At 39.7% G+C, this 17,257-nt stretch overlaps 2 protein-coding genes across 5 annotated transcripts in view; one reads left to right on the plus strand and one right to left on the minus strand.

Moving 5' to 3' along the window:
• ATP10D (ATPase phospholipid transporting 10D (putative)) overlaps positions 1–7,500 on the plus strand; it is a 42,703-nt gene extending 35,203 nt beyond the window's left edge. For all 4 annotated transcript variants that reach the window (XM_083861913.1, XM_083861911.1, XM_083861914.1 and 1 more), the window contains one exon: positions 1,510–7,500. In XM_083861913.1, the coding sequence (XP_083718039.1) occupies positions 1,510–1,861 (352 nt within the window). In that variant the 3' untranslated portion in view covers positions 1,862–7,500. The remainder of the gene's footprint in view (positions 1–1,509) is intronic.
• Positions 7,501–8,862: 1,362 nt separating this feature from the next.
• The window catches only part of CORIN (corin, serine peptidase), a gene marked incomplete at its 5' end in the record, with an annotated part of 112,373 nt that continues 103,978 nt past the window's right edge, over positions 8,863–17,257 (minus strand). Inside the window, 5 exons of the mRNA XM_083861509.1 lie at positions 8,863–9,441; positions 9,905–10,038; positions 11,571–11,842; positions 14,889–15,063; positions 16,689–16,738. Coding sequence (XP_083717635.1) covers positions 9,259–9,441; positions 9,905–10,038; positions 11,571–11,842; positions 14,889–15,063; positions 16,689–16,738 — 814 coding nt within the window. The 3' untranslated portion in view covers positions 8,863–9,258. The remainder of the gene's footprint in view (positions 9,442–9,904; positions 10,039–11,570; positions 11,843–14,888; positions 15,064–16,688; positions 16,739–17,257) is intronic.

The following is a 17,257-nucleotide window of genomic DNA, read 5'->3' on the forward strand; positions in this document are numbered from 1 at the left end:
AGATTCACAAGGGCAAGTTCAAGTTCAGTAATTCATTCACCCTAGAAGGGCGGTAAGTAGTATGGGATGGAGGTGAAAGACTCCAGCATGATGAGCAGGGAGACACCTGAGCAAGCCAACAGAGCAAAACAAACCATGTGAAAACCAGTGAAAGAGACTTCATCAAACCCTCCGTTTAGCTTTTTTTAGTAGCCACAGCTATCTTCGTTTCACTGGCTGAGCGTGAGCTCAGGTCTGTAGCCTACTAGTGAAGTGTCTCCAGTGCTAATTATTCATTGTTCTGTGTTATGTCTCTTCCTTTCCATCTTACATCATTTCAGAAAGAATGAGACTTGAAATTGAGTTGCACAGACAGATACTGATAAAAGCTGAGGAGAATAAGTGCTGTTTCCTGTTCACCTGATGTAATTTTATATCATTAGACACAATCTGAGCACACTTTATGGATCAAGTGCTGCAGTAGTACAGGCTGCATAAGTTATCAGTCCTGCCAGCAGGAAAGCTGGCAGAGATCCATGCCTGTAGGTGCCTGCAATGGCCACCAAGTATAAGGTCCTATGTGAACGTGTCTGATCTGTGTCTTAAGCATGTCATCAAGAGTTTTACTGCACTCACTAGGGACATGACTGATCTGATCTGACTGATAGCTTTGGTTCACACTTCAGCAGAATGACAAACTGGGAGGTGCAAGAAACATGTGGCCTCTTCCCTTTCTGTCCCTGATCTCAGCTTGGTTCAGATGGTGACAGTAGAGCCTTTTCTTTCACACACAGTAAATCTCCCCTACATGACAAATTAAAAGATAAAGGCTGTTCTGGGACCTTTTGTTAGGGCTGTAGAGAGCCACGGTAGGATAAAGATTTCAGCTTGGTGACCACTTCCGATACGTGGCTGTTCAGTTTTGAAGACAACAGTGTTTTTCATGGTGAATTTTAAAGGCAGACTATTTAGATATTCCTTAAGTCATATGTACTCTCCCTGTGTCAATACCTCAGAAGATTTACAGCTGTTGTGGCCAATTTCAACTTTTATGCTCCAGTCATTTGAGGCAGAAGTGCCTATTACGGGACTACTGCTGTCGCAAGTGTTTTTTTCCCATTTTTATTTTATGATATGATTCTTTGTACCGTGCTGAAAAGCCCCCACTCAGGGGCATTATGAAGCCAGGGGGTCCTCTGCAGCTTCTAGTGTGAGGGAGTGAGATTGGGGCTTTCACTGGAGGTTCAGAGGAGAAGTTCTCTTATGGAGGGACAGGATGGATGCCCTGTTGACTGAAAATTCACTGCAAAAATCTGTAATTAAATCTAACCTAAGTTGCCAGTTAAGTCAGTTCTAATATCACAGAACCATAGAATGTCCTGGGTTGAGAGAGACCTTAAAGATCATCTAGTTCCAGTCCAGGAGCTAGGCTTCAGGGTTACATGAATGGTGTTTGGTTTCCTTTAGTCAGTGGAAACAGTTTTGGGTTTTCTTTTAAACAGCTTATTTTTAACTGTGTTTATTTTGTAGATATTTGATACGAGTTCTCCAAGGAACATTGTTTCCATCTCCAGTGTTGAGAGCCAAGTACCTTGTCAGACTGTCCCCTGAGGAGCAGAGAAAAGCAATTCAGAGATGGAAAGATGAGTGCAATGTGAATGATAGAGTGGAGCTCCAACCTACTTCTGTGCCTTCAGCTGCAGCTGCTTTATCAGAGGAAGAAAGCACTGACAGTGTTTTGCCAGAATCTAAAACACCTTTTCAGACCTGTTCAAGAGATGGGTTAGTAAAGAACACCTCCTTCTTACCAGACACTCAGGATGAGTCTGGGAGTACAAGTGGCTTGAACTCTGAAAAAACTGAATTTATCAAAGAAAACTAGTACAGTTATATTTGATGGTAATAGTTCATGTGCCAAAGTCTGTCTGTGTGCTTCTGAAAAGGGCAGCAGTGCTGTATCTCTAGGCACACAAAGCAGTTTTGAGTTCTTTTTGTGTGATGAAGATGCTTTATTGTATTTTACGAAATTGGACTGCTACCTGGTTAAACACAGGAGTAATAACTGCTGATTTATGCCATGCTGTGGTTTTGTTTTCTTCAGCCAAGGTAGATAATGAACACATTTCCTTAAAAGCTGTTTAGTTCATAAGACTTTCCCATAATTTATAAGATGTTCAAGGTCTAAATGTCTGGATTATTTTTTATATTTCTTCATGCAGTAGACTTTGCATACTGCTTATTTCTTGTATGTGCAATGTTGCATAACACCTCGTGGTGTTATGGACAGGACATTGCATAAATGTGGATTTGCAGAATCCAGTTCAGCTAAGTCAGCCTGCTCCCTTACACTACTCCCCTAGAACCCTAGTATGCCCTGGGATTCATCACTTGCTGAAATATGAAATAAGCAACAGGGCTGGGATGTGGTGTTACTGGTTGGCTTGTTTCAAGACTTTTTATTAGTGTCGTGGTGTATGTAGACAGTAATTTATATAACCACTGTGGTCCAGTTTGTTCACCAGACTATTACATGGGCCATCTCACTGATGGACAAACACCATTTTAACCATAAGAGAGAAGCCCAAATGAGACACATGTAACATGTCTCCCTTGCCTTCCTCTTCACATAAAGAGCAAATCCTAAGTGCAGCCTTCTGTTTTCCATGACAGTTCATCCTCCTGCTGTATCCCTCCATTTTGACTCCATGTGCCATTTCATGTTATCTCTCACCAAATGGACTTCTTTCCCACCTCACCCAATTCAGATGTTGGCTGGCTGTCTTTTCTCTAAACTACCTCATGCCTGTACTCCAAAATTGTCTGCCAGCAGCAGTGAGGAACTCCAGTCTGTCTTCAGGTCTTCCCTTACAAATAGCAGCTTCTAGCTGATCACATCATTCCTCTTCACTCTCAGGTGTTTTTACATTCCTCCAGGCTTTTATACTGATCTGCTTAAGTGTCTCTAAAGGCCGCTCAGAAGAAGGCAATAGTGATTGCATTTGAGTGCTCCCACTTGAGTGCTGTTACTCATCTGTTTCCAAGATACATGAGTCCTGCCCTCTGCCAGTTTCCCACAGCTCACACACTGCACAAAAAATTACTGAGGTGTATGTGGAAACTTCTAGATTCCAGACTCTCTAAAATAATAGCCTCCTTTTACTTCCCTTCCCAAGAAGTTACATGGACAATTTAGAGAGGAACTTAGGAAATCTGTTTGTGTTCACTAGCACCTGTTGAAATAAATAGTTTCCTCAAACTGTAGCTGCTAATGTTTTACTAGTGCTCAGCCCATTTTTTGGTTGTTACTTGCTCAAAGTTGTTGCTTTCGAATTGCCAAGATTTGTGTGTTTATTTTTAGGCACCATGTTTTGGGCAAGGGTTCTGCTTTTTAATTGAACCATGAGCTTTCCACATCAATGATCAACATTACATATTCCACATCTTTTAAGATCTCTGAAAGAATTTAAACAAAAGCTGTGAGGTCTGGACAGCTGCTGCTACACAGGGCAGATACTGAGGGCATGCTGAGTTCATTCAAATGCTGGTTACCACATGTTACCAAATGTTTAAAACAGCTCTGTGTTCAAAAGGTAGACTGTAATTAGGACTGACTCTATCCCTATTCTAAGTGAGGAGAAAAAGAGAAAATATACTTTCTGTTTAGCCTGTAGAAGAGAAGTAGTGGAAGAAGAAAGAGATGACAGCCATTTCTCAATTTTTTTTTTTATTTTTTTATTTTTTTTTAATTTGGCTCAACAAATGACAAAATGTTTTTGGTAGGTTCTAACATTAAGTCAGTGGAGACCTTTGAAGTGATGGCAGACATTCAAATTCCAAGAGATCATGTTGGTTTGAGTTACTTTTTCAGATGTTTGTCTGTAACATCCTTCTTGCCATGAGCATACTCCAGATTTCCCAAGTGAAACATCTCTGTTTTCTTGACAAGAAATGGGAGCTGCAAGGTTGGGAAACAGTCAGCAGGTTGTGTGGGGAGACAAGCTGGTACCAGGGCAGAATCATACAGGGAGTTACTGGGATGAGGTGAAATCATCTACTCAGCTCCACCCTTGTTCTTCCTAGTGGATGTTACCCTGATGTAAAGAGCTCCAGAGAAACAGGCAGTCCTTTCCTGCTCTCAAAGTCAAATACTGTTTTTGTTTTCATGATCTGACCTGAATGTTTATTCTGCACTATAAATCCACGGCCTCTCTGCACTTGTGGCCACTGAGAGGAGATTTGTCCATGTTGTACAAGTCTCTAACTTTATGACTGAGGTATGCTGGCTGAACTTGCACAGGGGAGCTCCAGCACTTCCAGTGATCTGAGGGAGTGCGGGCCTCAGCTCTGTTCCCCCCATCACTATGAGAAAGAGTTTGGGGCTGTGACCTGTGACACCACCCTGTCAACTGCCCTCTTGTTGCCTCTGCTGCAGAAGCAGAACCTACCAGCAGATTTGACAGGTAGCTGGTCATTTAGTGTCAGGGGTTTGCATTTTTTTCATACAAAAACTGTAAGTATTCGGAGTAAGATCTTCCAAAGCCTTCTGACTCAGCCATGGCATCAAAATAACGACATGAAGAAACAAGAATGGGAGTCATCTGTTAGACCCAAGACCAGCTGCATGATGCCCCTGGGACGTTTAAATGGCTATTATGTGACTCTTCACAAGTGTCATCACTCCATTACTCACAACTTGAGTTGAGTAAGCAGTGAGACTTTCAGGAGGACACTGTTCCTCTTTGCTGAGATTGTAAGTTCTTTTGTACCACTTTAAGTGGTGGAAAATAACACTTGTGTGTGTGTGTGTTGCATATTGGTACTCCACATGGCCTAAAATTGTCCTCTACAGGCTATGTTTTATTAGAGGACTTCAACAAGCAGTCTGGGTGATAATCTAAATTACCTGTTGGATAAAACTTGCTATGGGGGTTGGGGTTTTATTTTATTAGATTGCTAGTTTTTTTAGTGTGGTGAGTTTGGGGTTGGGTTTGTTGTTTTGGTTTTTGGTTTGGTTTGGTTTGGTTTTTTGTGGTGAACAAACAGCAGAAATACCTGGGGGCATTTGCTGTGATTACTTACTGCTGTCTTTTACTGAAGGAGAGATGAGAGTAGTGAGTCTGTAATAAAAACTTAAAAATGTTAATTGGCCGTAACTAAAGTAGCGCCAAATGAAGGGTGAAAACAAATTGCTTTCCCTGTGCTTCTCAACAGTTCAGTGTTCTCTTAATCATTTCTTTAGCACTGAAAACGTCACAATCACCTGCTTGCTTCTGCACTTAGGGTCAGCATGATCTGACTTTTCCATTTTGAAAATAAGCTTTTTAAGAGCATCTCACAGGTGCATTCCAAGTGTCATGAAAAGAAGCACAGCATTTACACTACTTTAATTTAAAACAAACCAAAACAACCACCTCCAACTGCCCCAAACTTTGTAGCTACATCCGGAACAGTCTTAACTCTCATTTTGATTTGCAATGTTTGATTTACAGAAGAAAGTATATGTTTTTAATTTTTTTTCTTTCACAGCAGTCACACCTGTGCTAAACATTTGCAGGTAGCAGTCAGCCACAGCCTTTGGTGAGTGTTTTGGCAGCACAGTGAGCTTTGGTCTGTACCTGGGGCACAGTCTGAGCTGATGTTTAGCCTGAGCTATTTTTAACACAACCCCACTGGCCACAGCACAATGCAGAGAAGCCACTGCTCCGACCAGCCTGGCTCTAGGCCAAGGCTAATGGGAAACTTCTGAATGTGACTGTCTTAACAACATTCCCATAGCTGAGTTTCAGTGTGAGTTTTGTATTATGTGTTCCTGTTTTATTCTGATTATGTTACTCTTGCCCTCATGGTCCTGGCTCCCTTATTGCAGCAGAAAGGTAAATTTTAAACATTTTAAGCTTTTGTCTGATTATTATTTTGATTTCAGCATGTGTACATATTGTTGAAATTCTTCTGTGTACAAGTTAAAAAGAGATTTTTTTATTTAAAATCAATCGCATTTCAGAGCAAAATTATAGAACAGAATGTGTTCAGATTGCAGATTTGATTGCAGCTTTAGTTTTTCAGATTTCCAGAGTTTGGCAGCAGTATTCATTCATGGTAATATTCTGTATTGGAAACATACACACGGAAGAAACTAGAATTTGTACAGTGGTAGTATTGCCAGAATTTCCACAAGTATTGCAGTGCTAACAAGGCTGCTAAAAAAAGCTAAGGATTCAAAAATGTCTTTTGAAGGCTATTTTTAGGCATTATTGCTGAAGTTATAATGTAATACCTCTATATTATCGTTTAGTCTCTCAAAAGAATTAAAACACATTTTCAAAAGAGAAGTTATTTGGAAAATGATTGTAAAATTTTATTAGTACAACTAGAAAGCAACACGTTGGCTTAACAGAGTGGCATTGCTTCCATTTGGAAATACAGCTGTGGTAGAAGCAAAACCAACAAATATTACCTTACAATGAAGCTACAGTGAGACAAACAACGCAATTGTGATCATAGCCATTATGTCTGCACATAGGAAAAGGCTTGATACAGTGGAAGGAGGAGCATGTTTGCCTATTTCATGTGCACACATTAAAAAAAAGAGTATAAAAATACATTTATAAAATTACAAATTTCCTCTTTACATGGAATGTTGTGTCAGACACAGTCATGGGAAAGGATAAGACCCAAGTGCTCCCTCCTAAAGCCGTTTGGGATGGGGTTCAGCCTTGAATTTCTTCAGACTGATCCCGTATAGGATGGGGCTGGACCTTATATATAAGCAGGACTTTCTCTCATTTCCTGGGAGGGACACTTGGAAACTGATGGTAGGCCAATTCCAGTTAATTAAAACGTGTAGTTAGTTGTTTTAATTTGGTAATGCTAATATCTACACGAATGATTTTATGTACTCAAATGCTTTACAAAATTCTGAGCTGCTAACCACCATATCTGGGGGAGAGAAGCCAGGCTGGGTTGTTCATTCTGCAGCAGCATCTCTTTGGAAAACAGACCTGGCCAGAACCTGTCTGACACCAGCCAGCTGGCTCTAAAACCACTAGGCCACCTTCTCCTCAGGGAACTCTTGATAACCAGCTCCAGGACTCCAAGCTTTTCTGCCCTACAGCCCAGCCTCAGAGGACTGCTGAAGTGAGGACTGAGAGCTCCAGCCTCCATATCTCCTTGAGGCAAGGGCATCAGCTGCTTCAGCTGTAATCTACTTGCACTAGATAAACATGGTCACAGCTGCCTTCTCTCATTTAAAGCTGGGGGAAGAAGAGTATTTAGGTTGTTACATCCTTAAGATATTAAAACTTTAAAAACAGAACAGTCAAACACAGCAAAGCCTCAAAGAGTTTTCTTTCTGAGCATGAAACAGTGATTGAGTAATGACTTAAATAGTTTCAGAATCTGTAGCATAAATAGTATTTATTAATATTCATGTCTACAGTGCAGTCTAGTGTGACTAATGTTCTAATGTTAGGAGAAGATACGGAGAGAAGACATAAACCTTCATGAAAGCAATAGATCTGTGTAGATGAGTTGCAACATGATTAATAGTACCTGAAATGTCCATGTATTAGGTCTTTTAATGCATGTTTCCCCATGTGGTAGTCATGCTATTGACAAGGCCCTGCCATGCTGTCATGGCGCCTTGCCAGAGGTAGCAGAGAGGGTTATTCTGTGCCTTAGGCTGGATTCACAGGGGAAACACACTGAAAACGCAAATTTTAAATGCATTGTTCCCCAGTGGATTTTATTCTGTAATCCTCAGATTCCTGACTCGTCCTATTCTGGCCTTCTAAAAGCTGATAGCTGCGTAGCTACATCTGCAGCAGTTGACAGGACACACTTTCCTTTTAGCACCATAAAAGGGTGCCAGGCTTCATCATAATCTTTTCCAACCAGACTCTCTTGGAGTTAAGGCTTAGTGTCATACTACTGCAGAGAGGACTACATATCTACCTATCAAGGACCTGAGCTGGGCTCCTTGAGGCTTTTGCTGGTGAAGCTGTTGTACTTTGTTTCTCGTATTTGTAATACTCACTTGAACAGAAGCTGGAATACCAAGCCTTCTATCACTCATTTTCTTTCTACTTTTTTATTTTTCCCAAATGTTTTATCTTGCTAGTCAAAATTAAACTTTAAATGCAAAGTACAAGAAGAGACCTATAAAAATTAACCAGTTTCCCAATATTTGGGACAGTGCCTGTACTGCATCTTTTGCATTTTAAATCTGCATTTTCCATCTCTCACAAGATGTCTAAACTAGCTGACTCTAGGAGTGGAAACCATTGCAGTGCTATTGCCAAACCTCTTACGTTTTTAGAGGGCTGGAGATAGTCAGTGCATGCTTTTTATGCTGAACACATTATACAAAGTGAGGAGGAAGGCCAGTGGGGCAAAGGTTTGATAAATGCAGTGATCACTGTAGTGCTGCTGAGACATGGGTGTTTCCTGGACACATTAGGACATTGGAAGCCACAGAAGATTAAGTGCTGGAGGCTGTCCAAAGAGTCTCAACAATAAAGTTTTGGTCTCCAGTGCCTCCACTGGTAGTTACAGGTCTGTTGGCCTACTGGTTCCTCATCACCCCAAAGAGCTGTCCAAGCTGGCTCTGGCAACAGAAGCTGTGGAATCAGGACAGTACAGGCTTATGCCCATGCAAATTAACCACCCTGAGGGACAAAATGCATTAGCTCAGGCAGGCCAGAAGCATATGGCTACACACCTTTGGAGACACCTGCACCTGTGCTTTGAAGTGTCCTGTGCCACATGGATGTACACACCCATCAATCTCTTCCAGACCCTCCAGCATGTAGTATGGCCCTGTCCAGAGTCGTCCTTGTGAATGTATGTCCTGCAGTGCCACCATATGAATGCACAAAGTTCCTTCCTCATCACGAGAAGTGAGTGAAAATGCATGTGCTACTAATCAAATAGTATTAAAATAGGTTATTTTAAAAAGTATTTCTAGTCTGTGCTACTGCTTAGTTTTAATAGCTGAAAGGCAGAAAGTGGTTGATTCTTTTCTTTTAAGCTTTTTGCAGTGTTTGGAATAGCACCACAACACAGTTAAAAGAAAAGTCAAAAGGATTATTAATTCTACCATAAAGTATATTCATGAGCAGAGAATTTACCGGCAACATACAATGCGTATTCCATAGCTCCACAACAAGAACAGACAGAGCTTGAAACTCCTTTTCACAGAGTTTCTAGACTGCAAAACCTTCAGTGTTGAAGGGCCGATTCCTTTGGTTTTTTGTCTGTCAGGACAGTTCTTACCATGTGGAGTTAGTTTAGCAGAAAGGTGTGGATATATATTTGTCTTTCAATCCACTCAATAAAATGTGACACATTACTGTAAACTCCAGGTCCCAAAACCTTGGAAAAGCAGACAGAGCCCCAAGATGTTAAACCAAACAAAGTCCAGCGCCCTGCAGTATGCTCGCACACAAGCGGTCCTCCACTGTCACCCTGCAACAGGACATTAAAAACAGTCTATTACACACGTGGCCAGCACTCATGGTTAAAGCTGTATCACTGTCCCTACAGCCATTCTCCTTCAGCAAATAACTCGGCTGTAAAAACCAGCTGCTCTGATGAACCGTGTAGCCAAACACAGCATTACCAATATTTATTACCCATTACATTTGTACAAAAAATTACCTGCAAAAGGCTCATACAAATTAAAAATTTAACTAATACAGATAAACCTTAAGAGTCTTCTAGCAGTATTTCATTATCATGAAGCTAAGTTGTTTACACAAGTATTAACGATAATAGTAATAATAAAAGTTGGGTTAAAGTATGTTAATTGAGAGTTGTCATTCCTAGAATAGATAAAGCATGCTACACCTAATTAACATCACAGTACTTTGGTTTCTAAAAGCAGGTTTTTTTGTTGGAACTTTCTGTTTCTTCTTACAGAAAAGCTTACCATGCAAGAGTCCACAGTGCCAGATTCATAGCCAGCACACAGCATCCTGCTGGTGATGATTTTCATGTCAAAATATGACTGGCATTGTTCTAAGGAAATTATGCGAACCTCCCCTTCTTGAAGCTTGAAAGGCACTGAAAAACAGAATTAAGTGTTTACTATACACAAATTCACAAATACTTAGCTATTATGACTCCATGAGATATGACAAACATTTCCATTGGGATACGTTATAAATATTGCTCTCTCTGTATATATTAAATGTAAGGAGCACTATGTGTTGCGTTCTGGAGAAAGACTAAACATGGGGACTGGTGTGACATTTGGCGTTTACTAAGGATTTCCACCTTGACATGATGCAGTTTGTGATTTTTAAGATGGAGGCAGTAATGGCTGGAAAATAGCAATGTTAGAGAGGTGGACAACAGGTTTGATTCACTGTTCCAGGGCAGGACCTCCCTGTTTCTTGGTGTGTGTCATGGTAAAACTTCGTAATAATCACAGCCATTTTGGTTATATTTGGCTAAATTTAACTTACAGAACGTACAAGGAAATTGGCATTTGAAACTAATGAAATTATTGTAGTATGTTCAAGAGACAACAGAAAACTTCTTCCTAGTCTAAGCAACTGACTGAGCTCAAATTCTAATCAAAGGTCTTCAACCTAGGGTATGCAGTACTAAATGCTGTGTAGCCTCAGTGGGTTTTGATGCTTCCTAGCATAAAATCTTCAAAATCAACACTGACCACATTAGAGAACAAAAAACCATCTTCCATTTACCAGTGCTGCAAAAACATTCTGTTGGAGTTTTTTCCTGACAACATATAGAGAGGTTTTTAGATGGGTAGAGATGCTAGTAAACAGCTTACCATTCATGTGTGCTATTTAATTTTTACCACATCCAACCTGGCCACTACAACTACAATTCCACTGCAGCAATACAAGAAGGAAGATGTCCTTAACCAGCGTAGAGAAGAGCCATCCCTAGTAATTATTATAATAATAGCAAAGAAAGAAACACAATGGCTAGTGCACTAAAAGTGCTGGGGCCAGGCTAATCTGCCTACTATTCCTGCAGAATCATTTTGCCTGAACAAAGATTTACATAACACAATAGTTCTTGTCAAGGATTGTGGCAGCTTCAAAACAAGAAAGCACACTAACATTCTGTGCAGAGATAGCAAAGCAATATTTGTGATTATGGAATAAACTGTGTCACAAGTACAAAATGATTCATGACCCTCTTCCTCCAGCCTGTATGCCAGTGCTTACATTGTCTCCAGCTTTCACTGGAGTGTTTCCCTCACACTGATGATGTGAAACCTTTGCAATACCGTTCTGAATGCTACCTATCTTTAGATAGGTAAAGTCATAACTAATGCAGGGAACTTTCCTGGTAGAAGTTTCCAGATCCTCAGCATTTTTGAGAATCAAGCCAGTGTCTAAGTAAGTATTAAGGAGCATAAAATGAGGCTTCTGCTTGAGAAAGCTAGGCTATAGTCACAGCTTGATCCCTTCAAGAGTACTTACACTTCCCTAGTATTTACTTAAATCCAATAAAAGCATAAATGGATAAAAGTTTTTAATGTATCACTTATTTGATTAGCTCAGTAGAAGCTTCACATGTTTATCAAAAGTCATAAAACCCAGAAATATTCATCTTACTTTTGTTGCCCATGTGTCCCCAGCCTGTGATGTAGCAGTAGGTGTCTGGCTGAACCAACTGGCCCTTGCTGGGCAAGCAGACAGGCCTTACATAGCTTGTCTCATTGATATCCTCATCTAGTTCCACAATGCTGATATCATAGTCTACAACTGCTCTGTTGTAGCGTGGATGGAGGATGATGGTCCTCACTAGTCGGGTCTGCATGAAACTTGATGGATGATCAAGATTGCTAATCCCAAGCACTACTTTCCAGACAGCTGCATTTTCTCTCCTTTGTAAAAAAGGAAAAAAAAAATATCGAAATTTCAGTCAAGGCCTTTCTTTAAGCTAAAATACCCAAGATTTTTTTTCTCCCTTTTTGCACACAGCACTTTGCAAAGCATACAAATACTACAAGAAGAAAACAAATATTCATGCATTATTCCTTACAGCAAAGATCTGAGCAACAGAAGTCAATGCTTTCCATTTCCCTCCTGCTTGTAATCAAACACATTAAAGCTCACTTCATCAGAAGATAATGTAACCATGTATTACTTGCTATATTAAAGGCTGTCAAAGTCATCCCTTGGATTCTTCCCAGCATTAGTTGTTCACATGCTCAGTGGTGGGCACATACAGATTTCACTGGGGTGAGAATATTGTTCAGTAGTCTGCTGCTGACAGCAGTTAAGTCTTGCTGAAATCCCTAAGTAGTCTCAAAGAAGCAATTCTATTGTGTAAATTAAATACTTTTTGATAGCCATGGAAAAAGTCTGTTATTTATTCAGCAGTCTATGGCAAGTATACTTTCTATGCCTAAGATCAAAGGTTACTTTGACTCTTAAATTTTTTCGTGATTCTTTTGATAAACTGACAAGACCACAAAGCAATGACACATATGATACGGGGGGAACACTGAACTATTGTCTGTTGAGACATGCCAAGAAAGCCTAGATTTTATCAAAGGCTTTGAGGCTGTAATCTCTTGATCCTAACTCGTCACAGGATGAGTTGCAGGTTCTTCATGGTTTCTAATTATTCTGTGATGCTAAAAGCTCTCAAAAAAGTCACCATTTTTCATGGCTGTTGAAAGACAACTCCATGTAACTAAGCACCTTTGACAGGACAAGTATATTCAAAGCAGGGTAAGTAAAAGCATGCAAAATTTCAGCTTTTTCATAGTGCTCAACAGGATTGTAATTACTATAATTTGTAAACAGATTTGATTGCTAAATCAACACTACATTTACCTTAAGAGTTGGATGAAAATTATGGCCTTTCAGACTATAATGATCATTTTAGCATCATGATCAATTCGTGAGCTGTTCCATAAATTTACAGAAACTAAGTGCTGAGAATATTCACACACTATTGTGTTTATGACCATTGTAAAGTAGATTTGCCTGGAGAAATAAACTGCCAGAATGCATTGTCCTACACATTAAAAAAAAAAAATCTTTTAATGTTTTGGATGCTTTAATATAATGTGTTTCAAAATGATCTTGACAGAAGTCTGGGGGCTACAATAAGAAAACTCTCAAACAACAGGATTTTAATGCAGTTCTTTCTATTTATGCCCTCTACAAGTATTCATGACTATTTGTATTATTTTTATATGGTTCTCATGTTTTGTATTCCAAACTTCACAGGAGTTTCACAAAATGAAGCATTTTGTATAAAGAACCAGGGCACTTTAAATGTCTTCATATTGTTGTCATATCTGGTTGGTTTGGGAATTTTTTTAACTAATTTATATTTTTAAAAATTTGTGATATCAAGAATGGTCTTGCTGATGATTTATTAAGCTTACAAAAAAAGTTCTTAAAAATGAAGAATTTTGAGATTTCAGGCTTCTGTGTACATCCCCCCTAATCTTTTCAGAAAGGCAGAAGAGAAAAAAGTTCATATAACATCTTAATCAATTATTAGAGCAGAATATCTTAGTACTTTAAGGTCTTTAAAATATAAATGTGAAAGAAACTTTTTAACAAGTTATACTCTGAGCTCACAGGGATATTATGCAGCTCTATGTGAGGGGTGAATGAACAGCTCCAAAATGCAGTGGCACTTTTTCTGCATTTGACAAAACTAGGAGAATTTTTACTTTATAATGTGACAGCTGCTTCACTTATCTTTCAGTAATGAGAGGAATCTTATCCAGGAAATTCAACAGCAGTCCAATATTGCTGAAGGATCAACCTCTGTCTCACCCTTTATTTTAGATCACCAGAAAGTGTTCTTCAAAAGGATAGGAAATATTCTAGCAGTATATTTAAAAATAGATGGAGAAAGAAGAAATAGTCCTTCTAGACCCAAAATCTGATAAAATACGGTACTCTTGTTTATATTATACAGGTTTAACAGACTGTTAATTTAGAAAGACAAACACCAAAGGACTCAGTTTTTCAGAAATAAAAAGACAAAATGTAAATTTTTACTGAAAAAGGGAATGAATAACATTATATAGAAATATCAGTTCAAGAGAATCTTGCTTAACATTGAATTTTTGCTGGCTTAAACACAAAGAAAGTGTTTAGTGTAGTGTAAAATAATTTCCAGTGAGCAAGCACCAGTTTAAGGCAGGGTTAAGCAACCATATGCCAGAGAAGTACTTGCTAACTACAGCAGAAAACACTTGTTTAAATTTTCTTTTGAAACCCAATTAAAAACCTTTGGTACAAGACAAAAGAAATGAGGTAACAAACCTCCCTCTGAAATGTGTGGTTCATCAAAAAGAAATTTTGGTTAGCACCAAAAAGCTGGAAATGATCAAAACAATTGCTAAGATATGTAAACATCCTCTGCTCCAGAACGTCCCTCCACCACAGCCTCCGATACCAGAAGGCACTTAGTTGTTAATACTGGCTTGTTAATGATTGCAATCTTGATTATAGAGTGGACTGTACAAAAAGAAAAGGCAGTGACTTCAATATGTCATTTGCACTGTGAGTAACTACTCAGTTTTTCTTTTCACCAGTGGCCACAGCATTTTTTAGAGTCTTTTCTATGCTGGTATAGAGGATGGTTTTTAAACCCATGGCAGCTGTATGACAGCTATAGAATTAGTGCTTTGGTCTTCTTCCTTTTCTTGTTTCCTGCTGAAAGTCACAGCATCTTCATTTAGCTTTCATCAGTAGAGACGCCAGCAATGAATATTAAAACGTGTGAAAACCTAAGCTGATGCTGGTTTGTCCCTTTTGACTTTCTTTTTTAGTCTCCTAAAACCAGGTCTCTGTGACTGGCCGTTCTGCAAAGGTCTCCACCTGGCAGAGGGAGAAGGACTTGGTAATTCACACGAGCAAGTTTATATGAGCAGTAAAACATCTGAGCCCTCTCACCCTTCGAAGCAGTGTGCGACGGTCAGGACCCATCTCTTGGCGATGAGGACGCAGCCACAGATGTGTCCGCTGGGCTCGCTCTGCAGGGAGCACTGCCAGGGCCAGCGGCCGGGCCGGCTGGTCCTGCCCCCCAGGATCCTCTTGCTCATGCGGGCGGCGGGGCGGCGGCCGCACTCTGCGGGGACAGCAGCGTTAGTGCCACCCAGCCGCGCCTCCTGCCCTCTGCCGGGCACGGGAGGGGGGCAACACTCAGGAAATCAGGCTAAACTGTGCAGTAAATGAGGCAGTCACCTGTTACCCCACGCCTTTAGAAGTGGGGACCTTCACAGAGGACAGCAGGCAGCAGCAGGGTTAATGCAAAACATACTGATAAGTTCTAAGAATACACATTGTTTACATGCAGCAGCCTGAGAATCGGGCTGCTAAGACTCAAACACTTGAAACCAAGAAATACAAGGACGACAGTCACCGACCACAGGACAGTATCAAACACTGAGCCACTTCTTGCATTCCTTTGTATTGAAGGATTTGCTTTCCCGTTATTAATTTTGCCTGGATTAGCCTGAAATATTAACCAAGCCAAGTTTGGAATATAAACTTCGAGGTTTCCTGATGTCTTTGTCCTTCTAGCTAGCAACATGTTTGGCCTACTTTGCATTATCCAGAAGAATTGCTTCTGGAAAATCTGCTCAGCAATAATAAGGTTTTTAAGTCAGGTGTGAGGTTAATGTCATGCCATTTACTCAGCTACACAGCAAAAAAAGTCACATTGCCTGCAGAAATTACTAAGGGAGAATATTTAAAGATCTGAAAGCATTCTAGTACTTTGTCCATTACACTTTACAAGCCACTTCCACTAAAAATTACACCAGATTACCACCTGCCAGTTACTATACTAAAATAAGGCTTCACTTTCGTTTCACTTTATTTTTTGGATTTGAAAGAACGCCAGGCTTGTTATGTATCCTGTTTATACTCAGTCTAATTTAGAGAACAAAAGAACACCACCAGTTTCTGCAACTGGCATCCCAAGGGAGGCTATGCTGCCACTGCTATCTGGGAGTTCAGTGCTGAAGAAATAAACTGGAGCAATAGTTATTTGTACCTTATAATTCTTACTGTGTTTATTTAACTTCATAGAGTAAGCAATATATGTCAGAACAAAATACCTCCAACAAGCTTTTAGAAAGCTCCTTTGGGCTTTTTCCTTTCTTTGACAAGTAGCAAATGTTTTGATTAGTTTCCCACATTTAGCTCCTGTCTTGTAATTCCTTTTCCCTGACTGAAGCTACTTCAACTGTTCTTCAGCAAAGCTCTCCTTGTCTGTAGAACATGGCTTCATCACAGATGAAGAATTTTGTGCATTTTCAAACCACTTAAAATTGCACAACCTGCTATGCCAACAGACTTGGTCCATAACTTTCTACTTCAGGTTCTTCTGTCCCCTTGAACTTAACAAACAGATCACAGCTTCAACTCCCAGGCAGATAGTCTGCTAACCACTCTTCTGGTTAAGGACATCTTCAGCAGGAAGTTTTATCAAATTACTTTTTGAAATCTAACTGCTGACAAAACTCCTTTTGTGGTATCAGGAATGGGCTACCTTTACACACAGCATCCTAGTCAAAAAATAAGAAAAGCTGATGAAACTGAGTAGAGAAAAATAAACCCAGTGCAAAACTGGATAGTTACATAGGTCTAGTAAAAATTTCAGAATGAATCAACACTAAAAATCTGAATTTTTTAAAGTGTTTTAACACATTCTGAAAAATAGCTGTTTTATAAGCACTTCTCTCTTACCTTCTTTAGTGCAAAAGAGAGCCACTTTGCTTCTGCTTTGACACATCTGTCTAAATATTGAAACAAAACATAGTGGAAATCTCATTAATTAATTAATTTTGGTAAATTGAAAGTCAGCATAGGTATTGTATTCATTGCTGTAATCCAGCTGTTTAAAATTCCCTCAAACTGTAAAAAGAAACTCAAGAAGCTTCCTATGCCAGATCATCCACGGTTTCCAGCATCTGCCTAAAGATAATTCAAAATATTAGTTCAGCTTTACAATACATTTCGTGAGTAGGTGTCACAGATTTTGCAAACTACCTTGCTCCCTGGGCATGGATCCAGCCCTTAGGTCAGCTGGGATGCACAGTCTGTCCAGCTCTTATTTACTGCACCTGAAAGCACAGATTGCCAGTCTCCTCTTCCTTACAGTCAAAGGAAAGATTTGCTTTGAAATGCCTTTGGTAACATGATCTTTCATGCCCTAAGAGTTTGGCTATTTTAAAAGAATCCAAGTCTGCATAAGTAGGTATTAGAACAACAAAAACTTAAAATTTCTGTTGAAAATCTTCAGATAAGATAAATAA

The sequence above is a fragment of the Zosterops lateralis genome, assembly GCF_965231275.1.
Source record: "Zosterops lateralis genome assembly, chromosome: 5".
Taxonomy (NCBI): Eukaryota; Metazoa; Chordata; class Aves; order Passeriformes; family Zosteropidae; genus Zosterops; species Zosterops lateralis.